General features: G+C 49.5%; 6 protein-coding genes across 6 annotated transcripts; 2 read left to right on the top strand and 4 right to left on the bottom strand.

The window, feature by feature from the left end:
* Positions 1-3,665: 3,665 nt before the first annotated feature.
* Positions 3,666-4,740, bottom strand: ASPVEDRAFT_43538 (uncharacterized protein). The gene is made up of 2 exons (XM_040812844.1): positions 4,680-4,740; positions 3,666-4,596 (listed from the first exon to the last, which is right to left on the bottom strand). The coding sequence occupies exon 2, from the start codon at positions 4,432-4,434 to the stop codon at positions 3,985-3,987; it is 450 nt and encodes a 149-aa protein (XP_040669848.1). The 5' UTR covers positions 4,435-4,596; positions 4,680-4,740; the 3' UTR covers positions 3,666-3,984.
* ASPVEDRAFT_43537 (uncharacterized protein) lies at positions 4,509-4,965 on the top strand (the record flags this gene model as incomplete). Its single annotated transcript, XM_040812843.1, has 2 exons — positions 4,509-4,596; positions 4,704-4,965. Coding segments are annotated over exons 1-2 (253 nt in total), but the record flags the coding sequence as incomplete, so codon positions are not given.
* Positions 4,966-5,021: 56 nt separating this feature from the next.
* On the bottom strand, positions 5,022-7,187 carry ASPVEDRAFT_43534 (GTP-binding protein RBG1). The gene is made up of 10 exons (XM_040812842.1): positions 7,018-7,187; positions 6,939-6,959; positions 6,834-6,876; positions 6,698-6,772; positions 6,606-6,642; positions 6,479-6,549; positions 6,083-6,420; positions 5,675-6,031; positions 5,490-5,610; positions 5,022-5,428 (listed from the first exon to the last, which is right to left on the bottom strand). Exons 1-10 carry the CDS (start codon positions 7,036-7,038, stop codon positions 5,409-5,411), a joined length of 1,104 nt encoding a protein of 367 aa, XP_040669846.1. The 5' UTR covers positions 7,039-7,187; the 3' UTR covers positions 5,022-5,408.
* Positions 7,188-7,350: 163 nt separating this feature from the next.
* Positions 7,351-8,949, top strand: ASPVEDRAFT_43532 (putative cysteine dioxygenase Cdo1). Its single transcript, XM_040812841.1, has 4 exons — positions 7,351-7,863; positions 8,044-8,115; positions 8,194-8,331; positions 8,382-8,949. Exons 1-4 carry the CDS (start codon positions 7,597-7,599, stop codon positions 8,553-8,555), a joined length of 651 nt encoding a protein of 216 aa, XP_040669845.1. The 5' UTR covers positions 7,351-7,596; the 3' UTR covers positions 8,556-8,949.
* Positions 8,950-9,190: 241 nt separating this feature from the next.
* Positions 9,191-16,694, bottom strand: ASPVEDRAFT_54316 (uncharacterized protein; the record flags this gene model as incomplete). The annotated part of the gene is made up of 8 exons (XM_040814915.1): positions 9,191-9,361; positions 9,411-10,095; positions 10,153-10,613; positions 10,799-11,386; positions 12,575-13,369; positions 13,436-13,905; positions 15,035-16,474; positions 16,613-16,694. The coding sequence occupies 8 exons, from the start codon at positions 16,692-16,694 to the stop codon at positions 9,191-9,193; spliced, it is 4,692 nt and encodes a 1,563-aa protein (XP_040669844.1).
* A 537-nt stretch (positions 16,695-17,231) lies between these two features.
* ASPVEDRAFT_43526 (ferric reductase-like transmembrane domain-containing protein) lies at positions 17,232-17,831 on the bottom strand. Its single transcript, XM_040812840.1, has one exon. It carries the CDS (start codon positions 17,767-17,769, stop codon positions 17,290-17,292), a length of 480 nt encoding a protein of 159 aa, XP_040669843.1. The 5' UTR covers positions 17,770-17,831; the 3' UTR covers positions 17,232-17,289.
* Positions 17,832-17,981: the final 150 nt, after the last annotated feature.

Below are 17,981 nucleotides of genomic sequence, written 5' to 3'. Positions count from 1 at the left end.
GGAAGCCAGATTGACGAGCAGGGATCTCAGCTCAGCCAGGTTGACAGTACTGACAGTACTTGACCGTACGTGACCCCAGCCCTCGTCATGGCCTGTACTGCGTCGTGTCTCCGTACCGTACCTCAATACGCCCTGATTCCGTTCCTGTTCCTGCTGTCCTGCCAGGTGCTGGGAAAATCTGACGATAAAGGTGCATTGAGCTTCTGGCTTCGACTCCGCAGGCAGTTACACCGATTCTCATGAAAAAGTCAGTGATGACTCGCGCACGGAACAGAGATCTCAAGTGGAGCCCAAAGGGCTAAACAAGGGCCAATTTCGAACAAAGCGAGAGAGAAAAAACAGAGGCCGAAGAGAACTCTGGAACGCTAATCGCATTATCGCAAAGAACCAGAATAATAATGCAATTCTCCTCCCCTCCATGGTTGTCCATTCTCACCTCTTCCCTGTGTTTTCCACCAACATTTTGTGTCGCTTTTTACTGCTCTTGCGCATTTCCCGCATCCGGTTGCTGTCATTACATAAGTAAGCCCTTGGTGCCTGTATGACACGATCCCTCGAAGGTGTAACTCCACCCATCAGGCATGAAGATCAAAACTGAAAATGTAGAGAGGATCGTCCTCGGTCAAGAAAACTCGCGTGATGACTCGCTGAGCCCGCGGATACTTCCTCCCGTGAAGGACTCTCCTAAGACTCCAATCCCCGTCCTGAGCCTTTGACGGACGGGGAGCGGATCGCAAGAAATCGGTGAAGTTAAAGGCCCGCATGACATACCGGAAGGAAGACGACGGGTGGTTCTTCAATCCGTACGGGATTCTCGGAAATCAGAGAGTACCAAGCTAGGTCCAATTATTGTCCTAAATGCCAGTCCCAAGAGCCCCCTCGCAAAAGGGCGTGTCAGAGACGAAATGTCATGGCTTGCACTATCGGTCTTTCGCAAACCAAGTGGAGTGCCAGCGGCCGTGTGAAGGTTAGCTTGAAAATTTGAACGAGGCGTTCTTTTATCCATCAGAAAACGGCCCTTGAGGCGTTGAGGAGGAAATGGGCCGGCGGAGTCGATCTTTATCAGTGCTCTCGAGGAAGCGGCATGACCGAGGGTTTCTTTCGTACACCGTAAACCATCGACAAATCGAGGCTTGAGCTTGTCAGGATTTATATGAGGGGATGACGATATCCACCCAGGATTGTAGTACGTAGTTATTCTCTCCTCTTTGCTCAAAAGGGAGAGAGCTCTCAGGAGGGACGAAAAAGCTCGCTCAGAAAACCCTCCTACCAAGGACTCAGTTCGGACTAGCTCTTGCTTCCCTGATAAGTTGGTTAGCCCAGTCAAAAAGCATTCCTGATCTGCGTCTAACGTACTTTGTCACGAGAGAAGCCATGAGACTGAGAGGGCACTTACTCGAATCAGAAGCCTTGAAGTGATTTCAATTTATTATTCGCGATGGAAGCTGACCAAGGATTGGAAGAGAGGCTCAGCCTATCACGGCAGGTCCAGGAGGCATGGTTCCTTCAGAGGGTGACACTAGAAGGACAAGGTCAGTTTAGCGCGAGCAGGTGCCTTCAAGAAGGTTGAAGGTTGATCGAATTCAAGAGGGCTGCGAGGGAGCTCGGACCCCACGCTCCACAAGGCCCGCAGCGGTCCACTCCGGGCCGCCAGTCTAAGCTATGCAAATCTTAATATTCGCAGCCCCGAGTGGCATCCATGTTTCTTTCAATACTCGTTCCGTATTCCAAACACAAGCTTGATTCTAGGTTCTACCAAGGCTTTTTCTGTCAACATTCCCATGTTCCTGGCTTGAGGCCTCAGGTGCCCGTCTTATTCGGTTGTCTGGGTGTCCGTACCTGGCGGCGCTTGTTCCACTGTCAGCATGGAGGCGGCCCGCGGGGGCTGCGAATCCGATGCGTAATCTAGAAAGTTGATGTATCGGTGGCTTGCGCAGCCTTACTGGGGCGAAAGAACCGAGCCAGCAGCAATTGGCCCTGATCGGGTTATTCTGCTGACGGCGTGGAGAAACGTGATTAGGGCCGCACACCAATCAGTGGAGCCAGCCTGCATATTTGGCTGACCACGAGGTCTGTCAGCCAAGTCAGTTACCGAGATCGAGCGACCGTAACTATTGTTTGTAACACATTGTCTCAGAGGTTGTGCTATGTGGTGCTCGGTGGTGCTAGTTGTGGCTTTCCGCGCTTTCTTGGGTAAGGCGCCAGACCTGGGTTAACTTTTGTTAACTCTCTTTGGAAGGACTGTGGGCTACCCTAGATCACGCTGGCGGCTGAAGGTTTTAAAAGCGCTTCTGTAACGAGCAACCACCCAAACAGAGCCAAACTTGCTTCAGAGACACAGACCTACCATTGGCTCAACCCTGAGTCCAAACCAAGGAGACAGGTCATCACTTCCATACGCGGCAGTAGATATTGCGAGTTTTGAAAGTTGTTGAACGCTGGGCCCAGAGGTGTTGGATTCCAAATGAGACAGTTATGCTCGAAGGAGACGAGTATCAAGTATCAGCCAGTCGGGACCCAGGAAGAAAGCGAAGCGAGACATTTTACTGCCCCTAACTATCCTCGAGGAGAAGGGAAAAGGCCCGGCGCACGCTGTAATAGCCTTATGGGGTACGGAGTATACCTCCAAGAATAGATCTGGATCTGTCAGGAACCACGCCATGCCATGGCATTGAGCAGCATGTCAGTTTGCCTTTCCGAGGGATGCTGCATCCTGCCATTAATATCCGCAATACGCAGGATAATTATATGCTATCAGGAAGGCCTAAGACAGGGTGCACCCCAGTCTGCACCCTTTTCCAGACATCCTTGAGCGGAGCGGGGTCGGGTTGTCGTCATCCACCCTTCGCGATAATACTACAAACAAGCGATAACAATGCTAAGAAAGACTAGTCTGGCCCGATCTCGCTCTTAAACCCTCGAGGAGTCATGACATCAGGCGATCAAGCGGGCGATACGCTGCGGCTACTCTGTATGGTATGACAATGCTGACACCGAGTTCAGGTAGCAGATGGGTCGATTCAGTCGGCAGTTCGGTCTGTACCGTAAATAAGTCGACTTCAACAATTCAAAATAACGGCAGATATTTTGAAGAAGGTGTCGTATATTCGGAGAAGTTCCGTGTTTCTTCTTTTCCCTAAATTTCTTTGTGCTTTTTTATTAATAAGATTGTCGGTCTCCAGCCAGTTCCGAAGGCGAAGTGTGGCTGGCACGAAGGATCTGCGACATCAAACCAAGAAATAATAAAAAAAAAAATAAGACGGAGAAATCAGTAAGAGATAAAAAAAGAAAGGCCAGTGACTTTTCTGAGGGGTCTACCCGTCACCAGAGCAGGATCACTTCGAGACGGCTTGAGAAGAGTCCCTGCTTTGATACCTAAAGTAGATTATTAGGCGCCCAACAGTGCCGATAACCATCTGTGCCGTCTTCGGCCAACGAGTGACTGGATCTCGAGGTCAGTCAACATTATCAGTAATATCAACACGGGATCTGGGCCGTAGATATCAATTGAAGATTGAACGAGGCTGCGTGTTTCGTGGGAGGGTAAATCTCGGCGGCGCTTAGAGAAGCGGAAACCTTGTGTAAGGCGACCCGCGTCCCCTTGCATCAAGTAACGTCATCCTATCCTCCAGAGTCGGTGAAAGACCCGCGTGAGTTGCAAGTTGACTTTGAGTCGCAAGACTTCCCGGGGATTGGTTGCCTGATTTGCGATTGATGGAGACATCAGGGCAGAGATATTCCTGTTGATACTGATAGGTCCAGACGGAGGCAAATGACCGATAGAAATGGTCCGAGCAGCCCTGGGAATGGCGATCCCGAGTATTAGGAGAGACTTATCAATCAACGTTGAGTTCATAAGCGGTTGGGCTCCGCCGTCGAACTAGGCAGGAGTTAGGTTTGTTTCATGGTTGGAGTTCAGAACTTGAGACCCCGATCAAACTCTCAACTCCAGTTTTGATGCAAGTCATTATTTTTATCGTAACCTTATATCTGAATTGAGGGTTCTAGATTCCGTCGCGATTCAGTCTCAAAGGGCCAGTTCCCTCGATTCGTGGTGGAAAGAGGGAGGTACTTTTGTACGCCCGTAGCCGCCTCGGCTGCTGGGCCGCCATCTTGGAGTCCAACAGGAGCTACTCTCCAACCCCTGTCGAGTTGCCAGCATCTAGACTGGGTTGTTGTTACCGTATTTACGGTAAACAGCATTGAAGCCCAAGGGCAAATGAGAAGCCAGGAAGTTCTGATTTCCTCCTGTCGGTCGCCATCTCCCTCCTGACATTGCGTCGAAGCCACGGACCCCGGACCTTGTCTACTTGCAGCACCATGGCGAAGTCGCAGCCTTGCTCGGGATTCGAGGTTCGAGATATCCCCAGAGTCCGAAGCCGTACAGATTGAAATGATTTGTTCCCTGTCCACTGGGGTATCATGCATATCCATTGAGCAATTTAAGGATGAACCGAGAGTCTCCTGAATACTGATCAGGGGTACTCCATCCTCAGTTTGCGCGCTGTGGAGGCAAGATCCCGTGGAATAGGGAAAAATGCTCTGGCAACGCGGCCTGCGCTGCCCGGTTTTGTGCACGAGCGCAATTAATCCAAGGTTTGTCTCGCACAAGCTTGAGTCATCCACTCAACCCATGGTTGTAAAACCTCGCTGTTCTGAAGCTGGCGCTCACTCATAAGCTCCTAACTGTGTTTCGTCTACAGTAGGTCACGTCTAGATCCAAGCAGTCACCAATCGTCTCCTACAATTATCGGCGACGATGATCACATTGCGTGGTGCTGTTATTTGTTTTGTTTCATCGAACAGGGGGCCAAAGCGAAGTGCAGAAGTAAAATAGGAGAATACGGTATCGGAGCATTTAATATGTCACTACTCGTTCAGATATCCTGGGATGTGATCTAGAACTTCCATTGCTTTTTGGTTCCGGGAAATTCGGATGTTTGCATGGTCCAAGGGCGCCTCGAACGTTTAACTAAAATAAATGAGAAGAAATAAAGTTGGCAGGACTATGTACTGCTCACCAAGAAACACCGTCGTTTAGGGCAGCTTTCAAACCCAACAGCTTCTCGTTCCTTCCTCACGCATCTTTGCGATGAGAACCGATTGCGCATCACATCGGGTAGCAGAGGAATGCAGACTTAGTCGCGGTGCAGGTACCCCAAGGCTAGCTAGTGATCTTGCAGGACCAAGCGGCATTTCGCAGCCTGCTGCCCGTGCGCAAATAATCCCCTCCAATCAATCCTCTCGCACCATTTCGCAGGGTTCTATCACAAGGTCTGGGACTCTTGGATAGAGTCCTTTGCAAACGCAACCCTAGCACACAGCCCGCTGAACTTTCTCGACGCGATTCGTCGTAGGTTGTTCGTGTTCGGGCCAACACCCCGGTGTTGATATATTTTCGGTACCTTTTACCGCTTGATAATCGTCACTATCGTTGCAACGTTAGTCCTGGTAGGTCCAATGAAACTCCAAGTAGAGGGGATACAGACCAATATCCTCATCACCCAGTTCGTGGGTGAGACCAACACGCTGTGGTTGATGTTTGACGGACCGACCATAGACAATAGCTTGTTTGAATTGATCCTTGATAGTCCGATGGATGGAGTTACACTAAATGCGTGTCAGCGAACTATGAATCCTGGGTGAGAATTAAGTGAAGGGAGGAGGGTCATACAAAGTCCTCGACAGTACACGCGTTGGCCCTAAGCACAACAGGGGCAGTATAGTCGGGAGCCTTCCCCTTGGGCTTTGTGTAGACTCGACGGAGGTTGAGTTTTTCCCACATCAATTCCAAAAGCTCGTCAATATTCCAACCGTGCTCCGAACTAATGGGAACGGCGTTAGGGATTCGGTACAGGAGATCAAGCTCCTCAATAGTGATGGAATCAATCTTGTTCAGAGCGTAAACAACAGGTATATAAGCGCGGCTTTTAGCCTCAAGAACATCAATGAGATCATCAATCGTCGCGTCGCATCGGATGGAGATATCCGCAGAAGAGATCTTATATTCACCCATGACAGCTTTAATTTCCTGCTTAGGTTAGTAGCCGCCATAACATTCAGACCTGAATTCGAAACTTACGTCGTGATCAATGTGAGTCAGGGGAACAGTGCTTGTAATGGCAATTCCGCCTTTATCCTTCTTCTTGAAGACGATGTTAGGGGGTTGTTTATTGATTCTGATTCCGAATCCCTCCAATTCCGTTTCAATAACTTTTTTGTCGACGAGGGGCTTATTAACATCGAGAACAATGAAGATTAGATGGCACGTCTTGGATACAGCAATAACCTGCCGTCCACGACCTTTACCATCTTTGGCACCTTGGATAATACCAGGAAGGTCCAGAATCTGAATCTTCGCACCGTTGTACATCACTTGTCCCGGAACAGTCGTTAAGGTTGTGAACTCGTAGGCCGCGGCTGTAGCAAGATTTCGTCAACATATGGTCCCTGGTTTTCTCGCCTGGTCTGCGCATACCTTCAGAATGTTGGCCCGTCAACTTGCTCATCAATGTACTTTTGCCGACAGAGGGAAACCCAATGAAACCACTATCACCACGTCAATGACAACTCCATGCTAAATAGTATGCGCAAGAGAGACATACACACTGGCAACACCGGTACGAGCAACATCGAAACCAGCTTTGAATCACCGAATTAGAACAATGCAGGTTGACGATCACGCAGTTGCACTTACCACCACCGCCTCCACCGCCTCCAGACGGCGTCAAAAGTTCACGTTTTAGCTTAGCAAGCTTGGCCTTCAACTGTCCTGTAGTCATTCCGTCAGCGACCGACTTCTGCTGATAGAAAATCCGCCGGCGTGGCCATACCCAAATGATAGGATGTGTTTTTGTTCTTCTGTGTCCTGGCCATCTGTATATACTGTGTTAAATGTGCGTTCTGAAAGCCACTGTCTTCGGGGACCGGAAGCGAACCTCATCCTCGACTTGCTTGATCTATACTCATACATGGCCTGGTTAGCATTATGTCTGAAAGAAAATGGTGGGAGCTGACCTTATCCACGGTGGTAGACATTGTGGCGGTATATTACGAGATGACCTCCTCGTAAAAGGGAATACTTATACAATATTGGAGCGAATAAAGGCAGATTTGGCTGGTTGAGACGCCCACTAAACGAATGCTTTGTTGGAAAGAGAGTTGGTGGTGTTTGGCGGGGATAGTTCGTTCGACGGATCAATCTTTGAATTTGTGGCCGCCACCTGATTTGCCCGCTCTGGGCGGAGGATACTGTTGCCTGAGGCATAAAGGTATACAGGCACCAACTCTATCTCTTATCGCTTATCATCGCTTATCGCCATCATAGATTTGATTCATGTCGCTCCTTCTGAAGATCCTCTACAAACGCGCACTAAACCTCAGCCATGTGTCGCAGTCAAGCAATCCGTCATTACCCATGCCGCTGATAACGAAGGTCACTCCCCGTATCCTTCCAAATTCTCGGATTCGCCCTTCTAGCGCAACCCTAATGCTCGACACACTTTCTGTCCTTACCGTTACCGATAACCCGCCGCAAACTACATACAACATTCGAGGTTGGACGGGCCCGAGCATAGAGCAGTGAAAGAGTTCAAGATGCCATATCTCACTTCTGGATCAGATTCTCCCTCAGATCCCGGGGAGCCTTCCAGTAATACTTTCGAGGAACTCGTCCAAGACCTCAGTATTGCTCTTGGTCCCACGTCCGGACTAGACTCTGACGATGTCGACCCTCTCAATATCCAGCGCTTGATGGAACGATATACCTCAAATCAAGATGACTGGCTTCGTTTTGCTTTAGGAGACTCAACCAGGTCCTACACGAGGAACCTTATCGACGAAGGGAACGGAAAGAGTAACTTGGTAAGCTTCCCTGTCCCGCTAACAGGAATTATTCCTTATTTTATCGTTATTCGGACCGGCCTATACGCGTATTTTTATTTTTACGGCCATTGTACATGTGTCTGAAGGCCTTTTCTGTACAGGTCTGGGTGGAGAGGTAGCTGGGCCGAGAACATGTCCATCTGCTAACTATGCTCCTAGCTGATCCTTGTTTGGAATCCTGGACGGAGTAGTGCCATTCACGATCACGCGAATGCGCACTGTGTTATGAAGGTACTACCAAACTACCAGTTGTCGGCCATTTCGCTTTTGGCTTTGGTCGCCTAGGTTGACTCAGTTCGTTTCGACTAGGTTTTGAAAGGCACTCTTCAAGAAACTTTATACACATGGCCGGACCAGGAACGGATTGAACATGGACAGGTTTCTCCTCCTCAGGTAAAGAAAGTGACTACATATGGCGAGAATCAAGTCACTTACATGTCTGACAAAGTCCGTTGAATATCCCCATTATTAGTTGAAGTTTTGCTGACATCTCAAAGTTGGGCTTGCATAAGATCCACAACCCGGATCCCAACAACGTGGCTATTTCCCTACACCGTATGTACTCTGTCGTCACTATCTGTCCTCACCCTGTATGTCTTACAGCAGCGCGTTTATTTACTAGTTTACACACCGCCGAATGCCGCAAATTACGGGGTCTCCATCTTCGATGAAAAATCCGGAAAGGCATGCCACATCAAGCAGTCGAATCTCTACTCTATTCGAGGCAAACGAGCATGATTCAGCCCTTGATCAGTTTTCGTGGATTTTTTTGGTTCTAGCTCTTCGTCGCATTCAGCGTCCAGCGCCTCACTCCTAGTAATTAATGTAAACCCACCCAAGTAGCCTTATCCATCGGATTCTTGATACTATTCTTCTACCCGTTTTTATACGCAAAACCTGTCCTTGTGGGCATTTGGCATGAATACTAACATTCATTACTAACGCTGAGAAAACAATTCTTGGTTCCCTGTTCATGATTCCCTGGGGTGTATTAGGCAGTTTTGCTCTTATGATTAGTATGGAATACCAAGCACATCCATGATAAATCATTATGGATGACTTCCTGTCCATTAGTCAAGGGTGCAGCGTAAATATCGAATTTACTTGTGTGGTCTGTATCCACCTAGAAACAATGCATATATAGATAGTGTGCTTGAAACGTGATATTATACATCTTCCATATAAAATGCGAATTCAATGCATACGAGGGCTGCAGAATAAATAATGCAGATGCAATTAGATATTTGAAAACAAAAATGAGGGGCTGAAAAAGGAGAAATGCATATATAGATTTAGGTGAAAAATATCAATCTGGATCTGGTCCGAAATCGCACGAGTGCGATTGTGACTCTTCCTCTCCCGTGCGCCCACCACCCCTATCTCCGAGAGCCCAAGTAAGTCGCTCAGCCAGCGAATCTGAACTGTCCAAGCCGCCGTTCTGCCGCCGGCGCAACCGCTCGAGACGGACTGAAGGATTCTGTAAATTCCCAATATAAGTACGTCGCTCGAAGGAGGTGTAAAAACACATCAACCGTGAGACCCACCCAGTCCTCCTGGCTTGGCACGCCTTCTGCGGCGGGGAGTTGCTCTGTTGTGAATTCGTCGGGGCTGCCTGTTGCTGGAGCCCGGTGGATGGGCGCCGGCGTGACAGGTAGGCTGGGGCGTTCGATTTCGCTGGGGAAATCGGTTATTCGAGTGCCGATATTGGGGCCGGGTTGCTGGTTTGCTATTGCCGTTTCGGCCTTTTGTTGATCGGGGCCGCCTGAGAGGACCTGGATGCTGCCCTTGCGGGGTCCTTGGATGGACTGAATGTACTGTTGAATTTCTGGCACTTCATCCCAGGCGTTGGACCGTGAGTAGGTGTCCCATGATTCACTAGGTAGGCTGGGTACATCGGATGTCCAGGATGTCTGGTGAGAGGATTGAGTCGTTCTGGAGTCTTCTTTGATGGATACTGGAGACGGCAAGCGTTGAGTTTGGGGCTGCTCTTCAGCAAACACTCTTGTGGGCTTTGGTGCGTTCTGCTCCCACGGGAATATCTGGGTGATTTTCTTTGGCTCCGGTTTCACAGGCGGGACTTGATAATACATGTTTTTGGGGGCTTCTGGATAGGATGCTGGTGGCTGGAAAAGCTGATGGTCATCTGACATGGTGTATGTCTTTGTCTCTAATGCGATTCCCTCAGGTTTTGAATATAGAGGAGGCGGTTCCCTATAAGACTAAGAGTCAGTTGGTATATTTGATAGTCTAGCAGGGGATTCATAATACCGAGACGCATCCCATTCCGCCTGAGGCGCCTCAAATGTCGGTTGCTCTTGTGGTGGTGGTTGAGGTGATGGTGTGCGTTGTGTCTCGATGGATGCTTGCGGATAAGGATGATGAGAATTGCCATGGCCCAATGGGTGAACTGGCTGCAAGGATACACTGGGTCCTTGTGTTGGAGTAGGTTGTGTAAAACGATGGGTTTGAGCTTGATGGTGCTGCTGTATATACGTCTTTACATGCTCTTCTCCCCGGACATATTGTGGAACAACACTGATGACAGGTTGTTCGTTATGTCGATCTGGTGGCCGTTCAGCAGACAATGCCACATCATCTGGCTTTGGAAGATAAGACAGTTGGGCAGTCGCTGTTGAAGCTTGTTCGCGCGTGTGGTATTCTAGCGGCGGACTTGATGATAAGTCGGTTTGAGGTACTGATATTGCAGCAACTGATGCCTGCTCAGAATACTGCTGTTGCACAGTTTCGTGGGAAGTTTGAATATGTGTCTCGGATACCGATTCGTCTGTATAGAGAATTTGCGGAAGAGCCGATAGAGTGCCTGGTTGTATTTGTTCCTAGAGGTGCATTAGTCTCACAGCCCGAACTATGGTCTTTCAAAGATTAGCTTCGCAGGGCACCCATGCCAACTCACGGTAGCTATAGGGTAGTAATGTCCATCGTAAATAGTCCACCACCTTCCCAGTAATTGGTTAAAAGGCGAATCGAAAGGAGTCACTTGTCTCGACATATTCCAAGGTTTCTGAGATCCAATAAAATGCACCAAACTGATCGTACTCTGAAAATGTCTATAAGCTGGGATATATTGATAATTCGCGCTGGGTGTACAGTTGTAGGTAAAGCTGAGCCGATGCCAGTCGCGAAAGTGCATGTTCAGTAACCCCTGGTCGGCGCCGTCAAAGCTGATGCCTCTTTCCGCAAGCGCTTTCAGCGCAAAGTAATCCTGAATGTTGGGTCGCAATACCATAACGCCGCTGTTGAAGCAATCGGGCCAGCCGACGTCCGGAGCAGCGGCGAAATCTACGTCCAGTTCCAGAAGCTCATCCGGAGCTCTGACGGCTACCACATCAGAATCAATGTATACAATGCGCTCGAACTGTGTTTGTCGCCATAGTTCAATCTTGGTAAAGGTGGCTATTAAATCTGGGCGTTCCATGAGCCACAGGTTCGCTGGGGTGTGGTTCGTCATTCGATAGACGGGAATGAGCACATCGTAAACGGCCTAGGCCAGCTAGCTGTGTTAGGAACAGTTGCGGGATATACCAGCCCCATGTGTAAGAGGGATGTGGACTGCGCACCTGAAGCTCATTTATCGTGGAAGCTTGCAAGGTATCCGGGGTATATAAAACAACCAGCTTGGCCCGTGAGCCATTGTCGCGTAACGAGTGGGCGAGGACCACTGCGCCTAGATAGAAAATAGGCGGGTTAGTATGTGGAATTGACGACGGCAAAGCGACTATTGGATTACCAGGAAGGTAGTTATCGCTCAAAAGTAGCTGTATTCGAGTTAAACGACATTCAATGGCGCCACAGCTCAGGGCGGGCTACGTACTGTGCAATAAACTGCACCTTCTGGGGTCACCATCCCGGAGGCGATTGAGGGTAAGGAATGCACCAAAACTTCAAAAGACCAAACCGGAAGGAAAAACCAAAACGAGAGAAAGCCGAGTCTCAGTGACACCGAAGCTGATTCTAAGCTGTGAGGGAGAAGGGAGAGGCATGGGGATTTGTAGAGCGCAGGCGGACGTTTCCCCTCACGAGGATCGCGTTATGACGGGAGCAGCCCCGCCCGCCACCAACAGGGATAGGAGCAGTCTCCAGGGGCATTATTATGACGCGCGATAAAATTTATTCTGCGACATCTCTGTTGTTTATTCTCCCGAGGCTCGAAGCTTTCTATCCCCGCGATTGAATTGAGATACAGAAGAGCTCCAAGGAGTGATGGGCGACGGAGGAAGGCAAAGATTGCACAATCGGCTTGCTTGACCTTCCAGCCCTGAAGCTTTGGCCTCGTCCTTATTTATTTCTACACCAGCCTTGATTAGCGCTGCTAATTTTAAATATCTTCCACTGTTTCTTCGCGACCCAGTGGGATATCACTCAACGTTATTGCATATTTCTCTCTGCATGGGAAGATATATGTATAGCAGAGGTAACAAGGAAGTCAGTCATCGGTTACACCAACCATGGCCAGCAACGGCTCATATAGGGAAACACCACTTGAGTAACACCAAAACAAATAATTTGGCACCCCTGCTGGTCACAAAAGCACTTGAGCAACTACAACAATAAGAAAAAAAAGCACATAACAGTCCAAGAATGCGGGTGATATAGGAACATCGACGCATTATATGGAATCAACCAGACCCAGATCATCCCCCAATCCGACAGCTCATTTTCTAATCGTCACCGTTGCTCCTGGACAGCAAGCCCCAATGACCGCCCCAATGTCATCCTGTTCACCTTTCACAGCCCACTCAACCGCCTTGGTCAATGCAACCTGACCCTCCCGCTCCAACGGAGTCCAGTGCGCACTATTTGGAAGCTCAATGACCTGACTGCCCTTGGTAAGGTAGTCCGAGATGCCGTCCAGACACAGCTGCCGAACGAGCGCATGATCTTTCTGGCCCCAGACGATGGTAGCCCTAGCTTTGAGAGCTCCTCGCGGTCCCTCATCGAATAGCCCGGCCCCACTGCTAGTGCGCCGGATTCCAGTTGCTTGCGCAATTTCGTGCAGGCCTGCTATGGTCTCAACTGATTTCTGCCACCGGGCAACAGCGGTACCTTCGCGGTAGTAGCGGCACATTTCAAAGAAATTAGAGACGGCTCGCCTGGTGATCGCAGTTTCAGCATACCCTTTGCCCTCGGCCGTTCGTGTCTTGCTTTCATGAATTGACGGGCCACTTGAACTAGCCATGCACTCTGCAGCGTCGACAATAGAAAAGTCCTGTTTTCCGTAGGACGTTTTATGTGCGTACTTCAAAAACGATTGATTTCCTCCAGTGCCAACGTAACTGACCAGAGCAGGAGGCAGCTGGAAGACAGCAACGTATCCCGAGCTCCATACTTGACGAATAACAGGAGTCAGAGACTTTACGGCATTGAACAATAGTGAACGCTCGCGGATTGGTGCGCGTATAAATGATTTGAGCATTTTCAAGGAGGACGCCAGCCGACGACGAATATTAGAAAACACCAGGGAAACCTAGGACCTGTATGTTAGCCAAAAATGGATTTCTCGCGTCGCAGAATGAAATAAAAAGGCACGTACAATTGGTGCGTTGGTTACAATGAACCTGTTGGCCAGTTCAGGGGCATCGGCAGCCAGTCGCATGGAAAGTAAACAGCCCCAGTCATGCCCAACAATAACAGTTTTTTGCTCATTGGTGGCCCCATCGCTATCGATGCCATACTTTGTTCTCATAGCAAGTATAAATTCGGTAAGGTTCTCTAGAACCGCGGTGGCGGAATACCGATCCATACTATCGGAACCACCAAAACCTGGTAGATCAACGGCAACCAGAGTAGCTGTACCCTGGAGAGACTCTACATTGAGAATATGACGCCATAGTGCCCAGCTGTCAGGGAACCCGTGGATGAAGATAACCAAGGGTTTGGCGGGACGGGTGGCGGAATCAGGTTCATTGCAGACGTAGTGAAATTTGAAACCATTTCGTAAAGTGTGAATTTGATGAGAGAAAGCCGACCACCTTTTCGATAAGTCCCAAAACCGATTGCGAGCTGGTCGGATATGTGAGTTGTCGATCAACTTCCTCGGGCCCGCGGTTCGAGTGGACTGCACTTACCCAGCTGTAATTCCAGAGCTTCCTTTTCGGTGGATTTCTTGAAAAAGGTGCCATTCAGTATAGCTCTAACTGCATACACCATCATTGTGAATGCGCCATAGCCAAGCACAAAAGCCGAACTGAGCAGCGCGGACGTCATGTTCGTGTGTTATGTCCGACAAGACGAAGGGAAACACCGTGGACCTAAGATGCCGTTTCCTTGAGCTTGGGGAGACCAATGAGAGAATATTCTGGGCCTAGGGACGACTTTAAAATGGGGTGCTGGCAATGGCGGGTGTTATGAGGAAGACTCGAATAGGTCCATGTCAAGGAGCAAAGGACGAAAGATGTGTACGCTGCAGACTACTATAAGTATATTCCGGCCACTCACGTGCAACTTAGGGTCAAGTCCGAATCCTTAGTTCGGCGACAAGTCCCGTCCCGTCGCTGCTTATTGATTACGGGAGCTGACCAGGCCTTCACAACCAACTTCAATGGAATCCTGTAGGTGGAGTGATCTTGGTAACGAGGGTAGACGAGCCTCCCAGCAGAAGAAAGATCGGGCAGAGAACCCCTACCGAAAGATATGCGTTTTGGTCACTTGCCTTCTCGCCACTGATGCCATCGCACAGCAGCATATATCCATTCGGCCCATATATGACTCCCGGAGTCGTGGCTTGAATCGTTTGTCCAACTATCTGAACGTCTTTCTGCCCGGACGCGCAAAAATGGACAAATGAAGGTCTTGCGACATACTATCGAAGTTGGAAGTGGGAAGAGAATAAGGTATGAAATGGGGCATCATTCGTGAGAGGTTTGTGCAACCGTCAAGGTACTGTATATATATACACCGTAAGAATATTAAATAATTACATCATGCCACGAACCCCAGGTTCTCTCTATTATCGTCTACCAAACGCCCGTATCTGAAATTCAAGGTCAGAGACTACATTTCAACTCATGGTGAGAAAGGGTGACTTACTCCAATAATAACCTAAAAAACCAGACCTCCATATCCTGTTTGCGCAATGTTCTCTGCGCCCAATCTTTCCCTTTCTGGGCTAGACGAGGTCCTGCGGCCTTGCCTTCTTCTTCCGAAATAAAGTAGCGCATGGTCTCGACGAATTCGTGTCCTTTCAGGCTCATTGGTATGTAATGAAGCCAGGGTTTGAGTCTCTCATCGTGCCATTCTCGGAACATAGAAACTTTGAATACTAAGCTGTTGCTTTCGAGAAATGCGTGATACCGCCCGCTAAAGGCGTTTCCGTCAACATCAACGAGATACTTGTAAGACCAAGCCCCTTTCTGCTCTTGCTGTGGTGTCAAATCGAAGAACTCTTCTTGGGCGGCGCAGTCATGCCCGTCACATTGTTGAATAAAGGTGAAGTGAACATCAAAGAGATCGTGGTAGTTGCGGCGATCAACCTCTTTAGATTCCCATTGCCCATCGTCATTTTTGGCAAGGACTTTGACCTTACCCAAAGAGTTGATGTTTCCGACCATTACTTGTCGATGCTGTCGCCGCCAACCCCCGTTTACCGACCACCCACCAGTTGTCGAGCCTCTCCAATATAATTTGGTAATCTTTTCTTCCCAGCTAAAATCCTCCGACGGGACATATTCCACCCTCTTATCCCAGTACCAGGGGCTGGGGTACAAAATATCCTGGAACGTAGAAACCTTGCTTTGAGAGAAAATCGGGAAGAGGTCATGGACAACGTCAAAGGTATTGGGCCGTTCAAAGAACGCAAACGTATCCCGTAAGGAAGGCGTGTTGCACACATCCGAAAAAGCCGTCGTGTTGTGGATGAAACCGAGCTCTGTATGCGCGTACCCTGAAGTGTCGTCTGGTGGGTTCTCGTCGAGGGATCGAACAGGACTGTCGGCAGGGCACGACATTCTCGATTCAATCCAGGCCGGCTGGCGAGATATCGTATTGAAACGAGTGGTGCGCACACCCTCGATGCGGTCCCCTTTGTTGACGTCGCGTGGTCGAGCTGACCATGCGTTGACAGCCGATTGTGTCGCGAAAGCACGTGGGATGGCATGGTCTTTTGCTATCGAAACAAGTCGTTGGAGATCATCATTGGGCAAGATGACTCGTGGTTCGTCATGGACATTAAATGCTAAATCCATGTCGGGCAAATACTGGATGAAATCCTTGAGCATGCCTTGTGTGGCCGGCCTTCGCCAGTCATCTTCCCCGAGTCCCTCAATCAACGATACCTTTCCATTTCTGACAAGGACTCCATACAGGCCGTTACCACCTCCAAGAGCCTCGCGGGCGCGGGCGCGAATAGTTTGGGGCGAAAGACCCCAAAAGGGCAGCAAAGAATGATAGATAGTGTCGTACTCGTCAATTAGCTCAACGCCCTTCGACTGAGCGTATTCAAACCATTTGTCGAAGTGCGGCGGCGGGTTCATGCTGTAACGTCGGCGATATTCGTTGACTGCATCATTCAGCGTCTTGGACTGGCGCCCCAGGAGCTGGTTGAGCTGCTTCTCTGCATCACCAACGAGACTGGCTATTGGATGCACAGCGCCCGAAGCGTTAGAGGCAGGGTCAGTCGAAGGCTCAACATCCTGTTCTAATTGTGATGGGGGTGGAGGAGTTTGTGCAGGAGGAGTGATTTCCTGATTCCCAAATGCCCCCGATTTGCGACTCTCCAGGAACACCAGTGACAAAAATACCAGAAACCCCGTTGCCACTAGTAGGCCCAGGCGCTGATAAGATCGTGCAGCCATTAATAATCGATGAGGAAGCAGCACACCGTCAGGCAACTCGCTTGAATAGCATTTCGGAGACGCGAGGGGTGTGGGTAGACTGAGAAGTTGTCGGGTCGAGACGCAGGCAAATTTTAAGCACTCCTTATCCTTCTCGCGACGGGCTTTCTACTATACCGTGTCAGGTAGGAAGACAGGTGGAGGAGTTTGCGTCACTTCGTTGGTGCAAGCCGGTCCTTTCGTGTCGTCAATTATTTCGATTTTCATGGCCATCCCCAAAAAAAGAGGTGCGACTTGGTTGCTCTGGACAAATCAGCGACAAAGGAGTGCCCAAAACACTCTAGGCTGCCCCACTTGTGGTGCTCGGGAATCTTGGCGCCCCTCTCGCCTCTCACAATTGGTGGCCAATAGAGTTGCTCGCCGCCCGTCCTCCCGTTTGAGGTTTATTGAGCCACCCGACTGCCATTACATTTAGTGTGTCATCATGTCATGCGCTCATGGGCTCCAGGGCTCCAGGGCTCGTGACCTCATACTTGACTCGTGGGTCTAGATCACCAACTCGGGTACCCCCAGCGTAGTATTTTCAACGGCTCTAAACTGTCTAGCTATATATCGCTTATTTCGCGGTCATATAACAGCACCCTAAATTCACCACAAAAGCCACTAACGATTCGAGCACAAATGCTTGGGCCTGGGCAACGTGGAAATACGCCGCAAGACACATTACACCCACAAGAAACAGATGGGCAGCATAGAAAGCACTTCGTCTCTCTTGAACAGAGCCTTTCCATAATCCACCACCTGTCCCCTTCGGCCGCGCAGTGATCATGATTGCGCTGGCTGCCACCACTGCGGTAATTCCCAGTTGGACATCCAAATCAAGAATGCGCTTGGCGAACAAAGAACTGAAATCGGGATGGCCCGACTGCAGGAAGAATAGACAGTACAGAACTGCATGTCCGACGAGTAATGGGCTGACGACTACGCGCGCGAAGAGACGATGATACGCTGTCAACGTTGGTTGCGGGATTGAGGTCAGGGTTGAGAGCAGCGATGATGCTCGTGGTGTCGATGTTGCATAAAAGGCTGGTGACATGGCCACCTGTAATGGCAATTGCGATAGACCAACGTGGCCCAACGCCTTCGTGAGATGTAAGTAGTCTATTTGCGTGTTAGTTCGAGTTACCTCGAAACAATGGCTGTAGCAGTTCGGCATGGGCCAGATGAATTAGCCGCGGTTTGCTTACCATCACCTGTATTCCAAACGGAAAGACTGAGCAACCAAACGAGCCATATCGAGCAGACGAT

This window comes from Aspergillus versicolor (assembly GCF_001890125.1).
Source record: "Aspergillus versicolor CBS 583.65 unplaced genomic scaffold ASPVEscaffold_7, whole genome shotgun sequence".
NCBI lineage: Eukaryota > Fungi > Ascomycota > Eurotiomycetes > Eurotiales > Aspergillaceae > Aspergillus > Aspergillus versicolor.
This window is presented reverse-complemented; position numbering and strand designations above follow the sequence as displayed.